Genomic DNA, 11,905 nt, shown 5'->3' on the forward strand with positions numbered 1-11,905 from the left:
GAACTTGACGACAACGACTGAGATACCAACCGTCCTGGGCGGGGTTGTTGTAGCCGCTACAACAACAACAACAACACGTTTTAATTTTTTCTCGTATTTTTGAAACTCTCTTTTCGTTTTCGCCACCAATCCATTAGTTTTTTATATTACAAATATGAAAATATAGGAATTAAGCAGTAAAATTCATTTTGGGGGAATTGCATTGAAAATAGGGGACTCTTTTCAAGAATTTAGAGGAATAAGCCTTAAGAGAGATGGCATCCCTGCACCACACCCATCACAAACAAAAACAAAATACATGTAAACTTTGGGGCAAATTGAGATTTTACATAACACCCGTAATACAAAATACATACATGTGGTTGTTGCTTTGTATTCATTCATCTTTAATGCTATAAATTTGCCTTGGCTAGAAGTGCGCAAACCTCCGAGTTTATTTCTGCCACGAAAAACAGCTTCTCAGAAAAATACAATCGCCATTCAGAGTCGACGTACAACTATAGGGACTCCCTTTGTGGCACACCGTCCAGGCGCACGCGACAAATCGGAGGAGAAGCTCGGCCAAACACTAACATATTGTGTAAGCGCCAATCTATTATTATCAAGGATGCATTGTAACGTTAATTTTAGCGTTTACCAAAAAAAAAGCAATAATTTCTGTTGAAATGATTCAGTTTTTTATCGTTTAGGTAATTATCAAAATAATTCTATTTTGGTTTTTAACGAAAAGAAATTCAATCGTTAATGCTGAAGCTGTAACATGCATTTAGGTGCTAGGTGTTAACAGTTAGCTAGCAATGACATACAACAACAGATTTTCGTTGATTTATTTTGTTTCAATTAGTCTGTTCGAATACATAGAACTCCAGTGAAAAATATCTAGCAGAAACTTGCAGGAGAGTGAACGATTATCTCTCAAATTTAAAAATATCCAAAAAAGGCCGCGGGTTCAAATCCCGCCACATGCAATCCTTACTATATTAGGTTTGTATAGTAACTTCTCCAGTAAAACATTGCAGCGAGAGCGTAAAAGCAAAATAGAGCGTAAAATTGAGAAGAAGAGAAAAATAGCAGGAAAAGTTAATGAATACAAAACTAGCAAAAACTTGCAAGTGAACAGTCGTTGCACTGTTTTGACANGTGCAAATGTCTGCTATTTAAAGCCCAATTTATATCGGGAAGAATTGCAATCCTTACTATAGTACAAATGTGTGCTATTTAAAGCCCAATTTATATCGTGAAGAATTGTTAATCACATTATCCTCGTAATGTGAATTTATGTCTTTCAATATGTTACTAGGGTTCTGGATATCGAGTAGAAAATATCGGTATCGAATGCCAAAAGTATCGATGTTGTATCGTATCGTATCGAAGTTCGTGTCCCTATGCATGACTAACAACCATGTAGGGTGGTAAACGGACTTTCCCATTGNCAAATGTCTGCTATTTAAAGCCCAATTTATATCGGGAAGAATTGCAATCCTTACTATAGCACAAATGTGTGCTATTTAAAGCCCAATTTATATCGTGAAGAATTGTTAATCACATTATCCTCGTAATGTGAATTTATGTCTTTCAATATGTTACTAGGGTTCTGGATATCGAGTAGAAAATATCGGTATCGAATGCCAAAAGTATCGATGTTGTATCGTATCGTATCGAAGTTCGTGTCCCTATGCATGACTAACAACCATGTAGGGTGGTAAACGGACTTTCCCATTGGTCACAGTGCCTATCCAGCTTTTTTGCTCTAATAAACATTCTTTTTTTTATATACATACATGCAAACATACTGGTCTCCCCTCTCACTAAATTATTCATTGGTCCTTCGAGCCGGATATATGCAGCTTATGTTATATCCATTAGACTACCAATTCGCCTAGGGGGCCGGTATGTTTAGGCGCGTCTTCTAACACCAGGCGACTAAACGTATGCTATGTACTGCTGCATGTGCAAAAATTTCCTTNTATTATTCATTGGTCCTTCGAGCCGGATATATGCAGCTTATGTTATATCCATTAGACTACCAAGTCGCCTAGGGGGCCGGTATGTTTAGGCGCGTCTTCTAACACCAGGCGACTAAACGTATGCTATGTACTGCTGCATGTGCAAAAATTTCCTTTATGCACTACCATTGCACTGTAATTGAACTTTCTTCCAGGCCAGGTGGAAGGCCAACATTTTTTGGGAGAAACGAAATCACCATTCATGTTTTCTTAAGTATTTCACTACTTATGCAGGATTTCCACTAGGCATTAAATTGTCATTAAGTTCATTTCCACATGGCATTTTGTTAATGGCATACATTTTTTGTCATTTCAATGCCTAGTGGAAATTCGGTATTACACACTAGGGGTATTCTCTGAGTCTTGCAAAGCCCTTGCACGGTGCACGGATTGCACGGTTTGCAAAGCCGTCCCATACGAAAACCGGTTTTTACCGTGCAATCCGTGCAATCTGTGCACCATGCAAGGGCTTTGCAAGACTCAGAGAATACCCCTACTGCGTTTTTCTATACCTACATACTAATTTTTCGTAGCGCTATTTTCGAATCTGGGCATTTATTTTTTTTAAATTAAAAAAAAAATGTAAATGCTGTAATCACTTTTTTTAAAGGTAGAAAAGGTAAAAAGGCAATTATCTTAAAAAAGGCAACATCAAATGTGTATATATGGAATCAGGGAAAGCTAAAAAAAGACGATTTCTATAAAATCCGTTCCCTGTTCATAAACAATCAAGTTGTTCCCCAACAAGACAACATTAAGTATTTTGGTATCCATTTGGATAAGAGATTACGTGGTGTAAACACATTGAGGCGAAAGTCACAACTATTAAACTCAAAATGCACAGATTAAACTGAATGATGAACCCGAAATCTGCGCTATCTTTTAAATACAAAATTCTATTATATAAAGCGGTGCTCCAACCGGTTTGGATGTACGGAATTGAAGTCCATAAGCGACAATTTAGTTTAGCCTTCCCGCTTCCACCGTCGTACTAACCCAGGCCAAGCATTATACTACACCAATTGTAATCTTGCACCCAACAGCTTTAATTTGAAAAGTAAACGATTTTCAAGCAGCGGCAAGGAAAATCTCAAACTTTTAGTTCTTAAGAATTGCATAATTATTGTTAGTTTCGTTAAGAAACATCCAATAAATAAACAATTGTTAATAAAAAAATGATCACAAAGGAAACGAAGTCAATTTTTTGAATTTTTTTTCGATCGTCCAGACGATGAATTGTAGCGTCTTCTAAGCACTCCTGACATTAAGCGCCTAATCATAGTAGTGTAATCTTTTCGACATACTATTAAAGCAAGCTTTTGTGCCGAGATCTGTACATTAATCTTCATAATTAAATTCGTGCTTTATCTATGCTTTGAGACAGTGACTCTATTGTTGGAAATTATTCTTAGCAATTTTAATTTCCAGCAAACGATTATAAAATTGAATACAATTGAATAAATAAATTCGTACTCAGTATGCCGTGTTCTTGTGGTCAAAAAGTTGATCGTAACAATAAGCAGAAAGTGCTGTGTGCTAAGTGCAACGACCTCTTTCAATTAAAATGTGTAAATTTTCAATTGACGATTTCGATTTTCTGCTTACAACAAATAAACATTTCTTTTGCGAAATGTGTTCGGTTAAGCGCGTACATCTGTTTGTTCTCCGCCTCCATTCGCTTTTTCTAATGCCGAAAAAACAATTGAGCATTGTGACAATTCGAGTGAGATCATAAATGATCAACAAGTAACTTTGCTTGATATCGCTAAAGACATTATAGGCCAATATCTAAGTTGTCGACATGCTCCAAACTCTTTGAGACAGTAGTTACAGATAAGCTAGCCTTTGCTATTAAAGGAATAATAGACCCATGTCAGCATGGGTTTATTGGTGGACGGTCAACGGTTACGAATCTAGCTGTGTTTTCCTCAGTTTTGTGTTTCCGCGTTTAAAAGTGGGTATCAAGTTGACACAATTTTCACCGATTTTTCGAAAGCGATTGAGACAGTCTCGCACAAATTACTTCTGTTGAAGGTCGAAAATTTGGGTTTTCATTCAACTTTTCTATCATGGCTTAAATCATATTTGTCAAACAGAACCTCATTTGTTGAAATTGAGAATACTAAATCCTATACATTTATGGCAATTTCTGGTGTGCCCAAGGCAGCATCCTTGGACCTATTCTATTTATCCTTTTTATTAATGATGTTGGTCTACGCTTTAAACATTCAAATTATTTAATCTATGCAGACGACTTGAAACTCTTCCGTAAAATCTCCTGTTTATCGGATACATTGTTGTTGCAGGAAGACTTGAACGTTCTTACTGATTGGGCTCTCCCAAATAAACTGCGTCTCAACACCAGTAAATGTTTCGGGATTTTGGAGTTATTTTCGACTCGTCCTTTACGTTCGGTAACCACGTTAATTTTATTATTCCGAAGGCTTATGCTAACTTAGCTTTTCTGCGACGCTATGCCAGTGATTTCAAGGACCCTTACACAAGAAAAATCTTATATCATTCTTTTGTGCCTTCGAAGTTGGAGTATGCTTCAGTCAGAAATCTATGATTTATTATGTTTCAACCACATACGCCAAATTCGAACCAAATCGGACCATAAATACCGTTTTTCGAAATATCTCGACCTTGGCACCACCTAGGAAGACCATTTTATGCAAACATGATTCTACTTACATAGCCAGTATATATTTTAAAAAGCAGACAAATCGGCCCGTAAATACGTTAGATATAAAACTTTTATTTTTTTTGTCGTGGTGGACCTTCCGGTGGAAACACCCATATACAACGCTTTTATAAATGGACTAAAAATTATAAAATAAAATAATGTAAACAAAAAATATTTTTTTAAAAACAAGCTTTTATTTAAAGTGCACAATCAAAGGAATAAAATGAAGTAGTGTAACAAAAGATTTTTTAGCAAGAAAATTTTGTAAAAACTGCGCTAAAATGAATAAAATAAAGTAAGTTAAGGTACCGTTAAAGTTACTAAAAGCCATTTAGTGAAAGGAGTTATTCAAACTCTAATGAAAATTACTAACAATTTGTACTAATTTACATCGTTTTTAAGAGCGCTTGTCGGCGAATTCAGCGTACATGCATAATTGGTTAGGTATGTATGTATGCAGATATTTAAATGCCGGTTTGCTATTCACGCGACAAGCTTTTTTAAAAACGAAGTAAATTAGTACAAATTGTTAGTAATTTTCATTAGAGTTTGAATAACTCCTTTCACTAAATGGCTTTTAGTAACTTTAACGGTACCTTAACTTACTTTATTTTATTCATTTTAGCGCAGTTTTTACAAAATTTTCTTGCTAAAAAATCTTTTGTTACACTACTTCATTTTATTCCTTTGATTGTACAGGTTAAATAAAAGCTTGTTTTAAAAAAATATTTTTTTTACAGTATTTTATTGTATTTGACTTTCGTCAGTTTTTGTCGATATCTCAAATGAAAAATAGAGGAAAAAACGTGGCATCATGCGGGCTTAAGCTTCAGGATTCGGTGACACATCTAACCCCTTACACCCCCTGCCTAAGGCCCTGTTGTTAAGTATTTGGCCACACAAATGGCAAATGGTTTTTATGAGAAGAATTTTTTTGGTAGAAGTACAATTCGAGAATTAAAATGTTTAGCTATTCCGAAAACATACCTTTGTCGATATGGAGCCAGCAACAGCTTTGTAACAGTGCTTACTGGTTGACAAATAATGCTTGGTGTGATAATTTCCAGTGGTTCGGTCTCTTCGATAGGTGATTTAATCTGAAATACTTTATTAATGTAGCAAAACATACATATATTAACGTATTATAATAAAAATTACTAGAAACAAATATTCGGCCAGTAGCTGAGCTTTTGAAACGTTATCTCGGGTTGGTGAAAACGTTAATGAATCATATTCTTTATAACCCCAACGCATTGACTTCAAAATGGATTCCAGCTCGCTAAAAAAAATGAATTGTTATCATCAAAACATACGATAAAACAGTAAAAAATTATTATTAGAGGCTTCCCTTCAATCAAAAAAGAAAATCTAATTTATGAGTAACTGCCAGTATTTAAAGCATTTAAATTTGAATATTAAATACTTAGGTACTTGTTCTCAAATCTGTTTGTGATTAGCAGGTATGAGAATGAATTTTAGGTGTAAAAATCGCAATGTTATCCTTATGGGAAAACCAAAATATCCTCGTTTATAACTTTTTAAATAGCCTAGCTGGCGAGATGGGGATTTCACATACACATGGAATAGAAGTTGCAGAATATGATAGCATATATAATTCAATTCTCTCTTAAGTCGACTTAGGCGGTTATTGCTTATGACCACAGCACTAGGGTTTAAGATGTACCTTCACCTTCGTCCTTATATTAAGCATTTAAATTCACCTTTATTTTGTTTTGGTCTTTACGTATATATTTTTATTTTTATATTTTCTTTTATCCTCTCTTCGTCTACATATTCATCTATCCTTCATTGCATTTATCCTTATCTAAACTTCATTTTTAAATCGCTGCTTAACACACTTCTAATTCCCTATCATATTTCTGCCCCAAACCATTTCCGTTGCATTCGCCTAAAAGTGTGTTAATTCGTACTTATTCAGAACTAGAATACATGTTTTTCGTAAAATTTTACTATGGATCACGTAAGAAAAAAAAGCTCAAAATGCATTAGCTACACTGCTACTCACTATTTATTTTTGTCGATACAGTGTAAAAGTCAGTTCAATGTATAAAGAAACAAAACAAAAAAAAAAAAAAATTGCCAATGCCCTACGGCATTCCATTGAAAATTCTGTCAAAAAGCTGCAACTAACTTTAGAGTTGACTTCATTTTGACAATGAAGACACCCCGTTTCGTCGAGCGCTTTTTCCTATTTCTTAATTCTTTCCAAATAATAGATTTTTCAAGGCCTCCAAATCAGCATTCGTCTCAGTGATGACCAAAAATCTCTTCCCGCCCAACCATTTCTTTGGGCTTGGAAATTGAAAATAGTCTTATTCTTCTTCTTTATTGGCGCTGTAACCGCCTAAGCGATTTTGGCCGAGTCCAAAACAGAATTTGGTTTGTCTTAACGACACCACTATTAAACACCAAAAATACGCTCACGGCCGTGGATGTCGCTATGGCTGATTCAGAATTAGCATCGGTGCTCTCTTGGAAATGTTCCCTAGAAGGAAGTGACCACTTCCCAATTTTCATTTTTAAAGGTATCACTACTGGCTTAAAAAAATTTAAACCAGGTTTTGTGGATGGTAAAGCAAACTGGGAACTTTTTGCAAATAAAACCGAAGAAATAAATAGTAAGTTTATTGAATCGGTTAATATTAACCAAAAAGCCGCGAATGTAAAGAAAATTATTAGGACGTCGGCAAACGAATCGATGTCAGTCAAAAACAGATAAGTAATCACAATAGACCCGCTTGGTTGAAAAACGCTACGTGGAATACGTACAAACAAAAACGCAGCCAAGTTATCTTAATTAATTACAAAAGATTATGTGCACAATTACACCGGTCATGCAAACAAGCAAAGAAAAATACTTGGGAAAAGTTTGTAAATTCGCTTAACACGTCAGTGGACACAAGAACTTTATGGAGAAAAATAAGAAATACCAAATCCAAACAGAACACAAATTTCCCACCGATATTCACGAACGACAAATGTATAACACACCCGCAGACGATAGCCGACTAATTTGCAAGATTTTGGAGCTCCCTTGGTTCGGATCAATCTTCGACCAACAAATAATAAAAGAAAAACAAAATCTAAAAGTTGAGGCACTTACTAAAGAAAACATAAGCCTAACCTAGCACTTTAGAGAGATAGCATTAAAAGACCTTATTGAAGCAAGAAAAAGTTCAAAAGGCACAAGTCCAGGAATAGACAAAATAAGCTAAGCTTAAGCTCCGACTATGCCGACTGTATAGCAAAATCCTCTATCCGCACTATTGGAGGTTTGCAATTTTATCACTAGTCCCTAAGCCTTACAAGTCCAAACACAGTGGAGAGTGTCGTCCCATTTCACTCATCTCGGTATTAGCGAAAGTTTTTGATAAAATCATAGCCCGGAAAATACGCGAACATTTTAATGCTTTTCTCCCTCCAGAGCAACACGCCTTCTTACCACAGCACGGGGTTCACACCCTTTGTCATACTTTGGAAACAGTGCTCAAAAGTAATATAAAAAGAAATTACCACAGTGTCGTACTCTCAGAAGACATAGAAAGGGCTTTCTATAGGGTCACAGCCACAGTGACTATAGAAGAGCTGGCAAGTTAGGGGTTACCAAGCCAAGTTCTATAAACAGTCTACTCGTTCATGTCACACAGGAGGTTATCAGTTCCCGTTGATGGCCTTATTTCAAAATACCTAAATCTTGATAATGATTTACCAAAGGCTCTCCCCTATCAGCTGTGTTATTCACAGCATACTCCTGCCCACTAATCAAGCAGACAAAAAAAAAAACACAGACGGTATTGACTATATAGAGATATACGCAGCCAACATTTTTGCGCTCTCCTCTGGTTCTTCAGAGCAAATAAACAATAGTCTAAGTGACCTCAATAATAAAATACAGCAATGGGATAAAAATACAGGAGCGGTAATACCACTAACCAAAGCAGAAGCTTAACATATTTGTAGAAAACACAAGTGTTGTCTCTCAGGAATAAATATTGGTAATAAATATATTGCTTTAAAAACCAAATTGACAATCCTGGGAGTCACGTTCTCAAGAAATGCGTCGTGGAACGAACACATTAACGCCATTTGCGATAANTCACTAATCAAGCAGACAAAAAAAAAACACAGACGGTATTGGAACGAACACATTAACGCCATTTGCGATAAACTCAAAAGTCAACAATCTCCTAAAAATCTTTTGCACCAGAGAGAAAGGACCACACATAGACACAGCAATTTCCATCTGCAGAGCTATCACTGGGNGTCAACAATCTCCTAAAAATCTTTTGCACCAGAGTGAAAGGACCACACATAGACACAGCAATTTCCATCTGCAGAGCTATCACTGGGGGCATAATTCAACATGGGCTGACTATATACGGATAGACATCCGAAAAAAACAAAGCAAAAAACGCTGCCTTGAGCAGATGCTTCCGGACAGCGTCAGGACTACTCCCCGCTACACCCAACGGTTTTTACCCTCCATTCCCGCCCATCCGCACGAGGGGGGCAGTCCGCATGACGTACGGAACCCGTGTTTTCAATTTTCGCCCGAGTCACGATAGGCAGGAGTTTGTTATGTGTCGAGATCTAAAACTGTTCAGCTACAGAACTAAATTCATCAGCTGTTTTATGTCTTTATGTTCAAACGTGTTGGAATGAGAGTTAAACTCCTGGCATAAGCAAAGGAGTGGGTCGTGCATTCAAAATTAGTTTTACGAGCTTTCAGAAATTGGGGACAAAAGTCTCTTGATACCCGGGAGGGAATATTAAGGCTAACTTCGCCCAGAAGAAGCGGACGTGAAATTGAACCTGTCAGTAATTCAACTATAAAAATTGTACCAAGCATTTGCCTGCGACTGGCAAGTGTAGGAAGATTAATAAGTTTTAATCGGCTCGTATAAGGCGGGAGGTTATATTGAGAATCCCAACGGAAATTTCTTTAAGCAAAAAGTAGGAATTCTTTTTGAATTGATTTTATCTTGTCTGAGAAAATTTAATACCTAGGATTCCAAACCACCGAACCAGAATCTGTCTAACTAATGTTGTAAAGAGGGTTTTAGTGATATAAGGGTCACAAAATTCTTTTGACCATCGTTTCACAAATGCAAGTACACCTTTAGCCTTGTTGACTGCCACATTAATGAGAAGATTAAAATTAAGCTAAGGATCCGTTGTGATACCAAGGACCACAAAATTGTATACCTGTTCCAGGTTATGGTTACATATTCGCTCTTCGCGCGAAATACATTACTTTACATTTCTTAAGATTTAAAGACATAAGATTTACTTTACACCAGTAAGCCATGCTGTTTAAGTCTGATTGTAGCAAAGACCTTTCTTTAATTGAAACGAACGATTTATAAAGCTTTACATCATCTGCATACATTGAAATCTTGGAAAATCGTATATCTGTAGAAATTTTTTTTTTTAGATTGCCGCTTACACATATGTTAGTGTTTGGCCGAGCTTCTTCTCAGACTTGGGGCGTGCGCCTTGATGTTGTCACACAAAGCGGAGGGACCTACCGTTTTACGCCGACTCCGAACGGCGACTGTATTTTTATGAGAAGCTGTTTTTCATGGTAGAAATACACTCGAAGTTTTGCCATTGCCTGCCGAGGGACGACCGCTGTTAAGAAAAAACCTTTTTCTATATTTTTGGCGATGCTGCTTTGACCAGGGTTTGAACCCATGTGCTGATGAGTGAAAGCGCGCACTGCTTACCACTACACCACAGCGGCCGACATATCTGTAGAAATATCGTTTATAAAAAGCAAGAACAGAACCGGGCCTAGGTGGCTAACTTGGGGGACTCCTGAAGTAACATCAATGACGTCAGAGATGGTATTTCTAAACATTACCCTTTGTGATCTATCATAGAGGTATGAAGAGATCCGAGAGAGAGAGAACGTAGAAAATTAGGTGGAAGACGAAGAAGATCAAGTTTATAGATGAGCAACGAGTGGCACACTTTGTCAAATGCTTTACTGAAGTCAGTATATATAACATCAACAGTTTTGCTTTCCCTAAATGCTTATATAGGAGCTATAGGATGTTAATTCAAGTAAATTTGTAGAAGTTGATTTGCCCTTGCAAAATCCATGTTGACTGTATGAAATGCTTGAAGTGATAGAATGCGTCAACCGATTTGTTATANTTAGGTGGAAGACGAAGAAGATCAAGTTTATAGATGAGCAACGAGTGGCACACTTTGTCAAATGCTTTACTGAAGTCAGTATATATAACATCAACAGTTTTGCTTTCCCTAAATGCTTATATAGGAGCTATAGGATGTTAATTCAAGTAAATTTGTAGAAGTTGATTTGCCCTTGCAAAATCCATGTTGACTATATGAAAGGGTGGGGGTGAAATAACACAAACGATAATAACGCAAAATTTGCTTTATTTCACTTTTAAATGGGAAATAACACCAAAATCTGAGTTTTGCTTTATTTCCAACAAAGGTTGGAAATAAAAAAAATTGTGCCTTATTTCCCATTGCTTATTTGTACTATTTGTAAAAAAACAGTTTACTGACAGAAGGAAAAAGAACTTTGTTTATTCCAAAAATACAATTAAACCAAGGCACATTGAACAGGTAATATCAGTATAGCAGCTGATTTGATTTTTTCAAACTATTTGTTCTTCAAAATATAAAATATTTTACATTTCTTCCCATAAAAATTCTAAATTGTTAAAATCTATTTGCATGTGAATCATTTTCCATACAAAACCAGGGATTAAATAGTAGCTTTTGGAAAGCTCGCCCAACTCAGCAGCACAACCGCTGATTACTGGGCCTGGCTCAGGATGGATCAATGCTTCGAGAAGCGAATTTACTAAGAAAGAAAGTTGCAACAATTTTCATTTTTTCAATTTAAATTTTTTACCTTTTTCGTATTTCGCATGGCACGCTTTGATGCAGAAGAAAAACATCAAGGCGAATTAATATAAGGTGATAGCAGGAGTACAAAAACAAAAATTTACATGTATTTTGTTTTTGCTTTGGCGGCATAAACTGTCAAAATCTGTAAGAGTGTGTGTAGAAATTCAAACAAAATTTTTCAATTTGATATCAGAAGCCGTGCGGCGAAACACATACACAAAATCAGNTCAGGATGGATCAATGCTTCGAGAAGCGAATTTACTAAGAAAGAAAGTTGCAACAATTTTCATTTTTTCAATTTAAA

General features: G+C 36.2%; 1 protein-coding gene across 2 annotated transcripts in view; it reads right to left on the minus strand.

Moving 5' to 3' along the window:
- Positions 1 to 11,905, minus strand: part of Rint1 (RAD50 interactor 1) — a 95,877-nt gene that overhangs the window by 57,664 nt on the left and 26,308 nt on the right. The window contains exons 4-5 of one of the 2 annotated variants that reach the window (XM_017611295.1): positions 5,851 to 5,971; positions 5,680 to 5,789 (exon numbers count right to left, since the gene is read on the minus strand). The exons of the other annotated variant lie outside the window; for it this stretch is intronic. Coding sequence (XP_017466784.1) covers positions 5,680 to 5,789; positions 5,851 to 5,971 — 231 coding nt within the window. The remainder of the gene's footprint in view (positions 1 to 5,679; positions 5,790 to 5,850; positions 5,972 to 11,905) is intronic. 2 annotated transcript variants of the gene reach the window in all.

The sequence above is a fragment of the Rhagoletis zephyria genome, unplaced genomic scaffold (assembly GCF_001687245.7).
Source record: "Rhagoletis zephyria isolate East Lansing unplaced genomic scaffold, Rhagoletis_zephyria_1.1 Rzeph_scaffold_00392, whole genome shotgun sequence".
NCBI lineage: Eukaryota > Metazoa > Arthropoda > Insecta > Diptera > Tephritidae > Rhagoletis > Rhagoletis zephyria.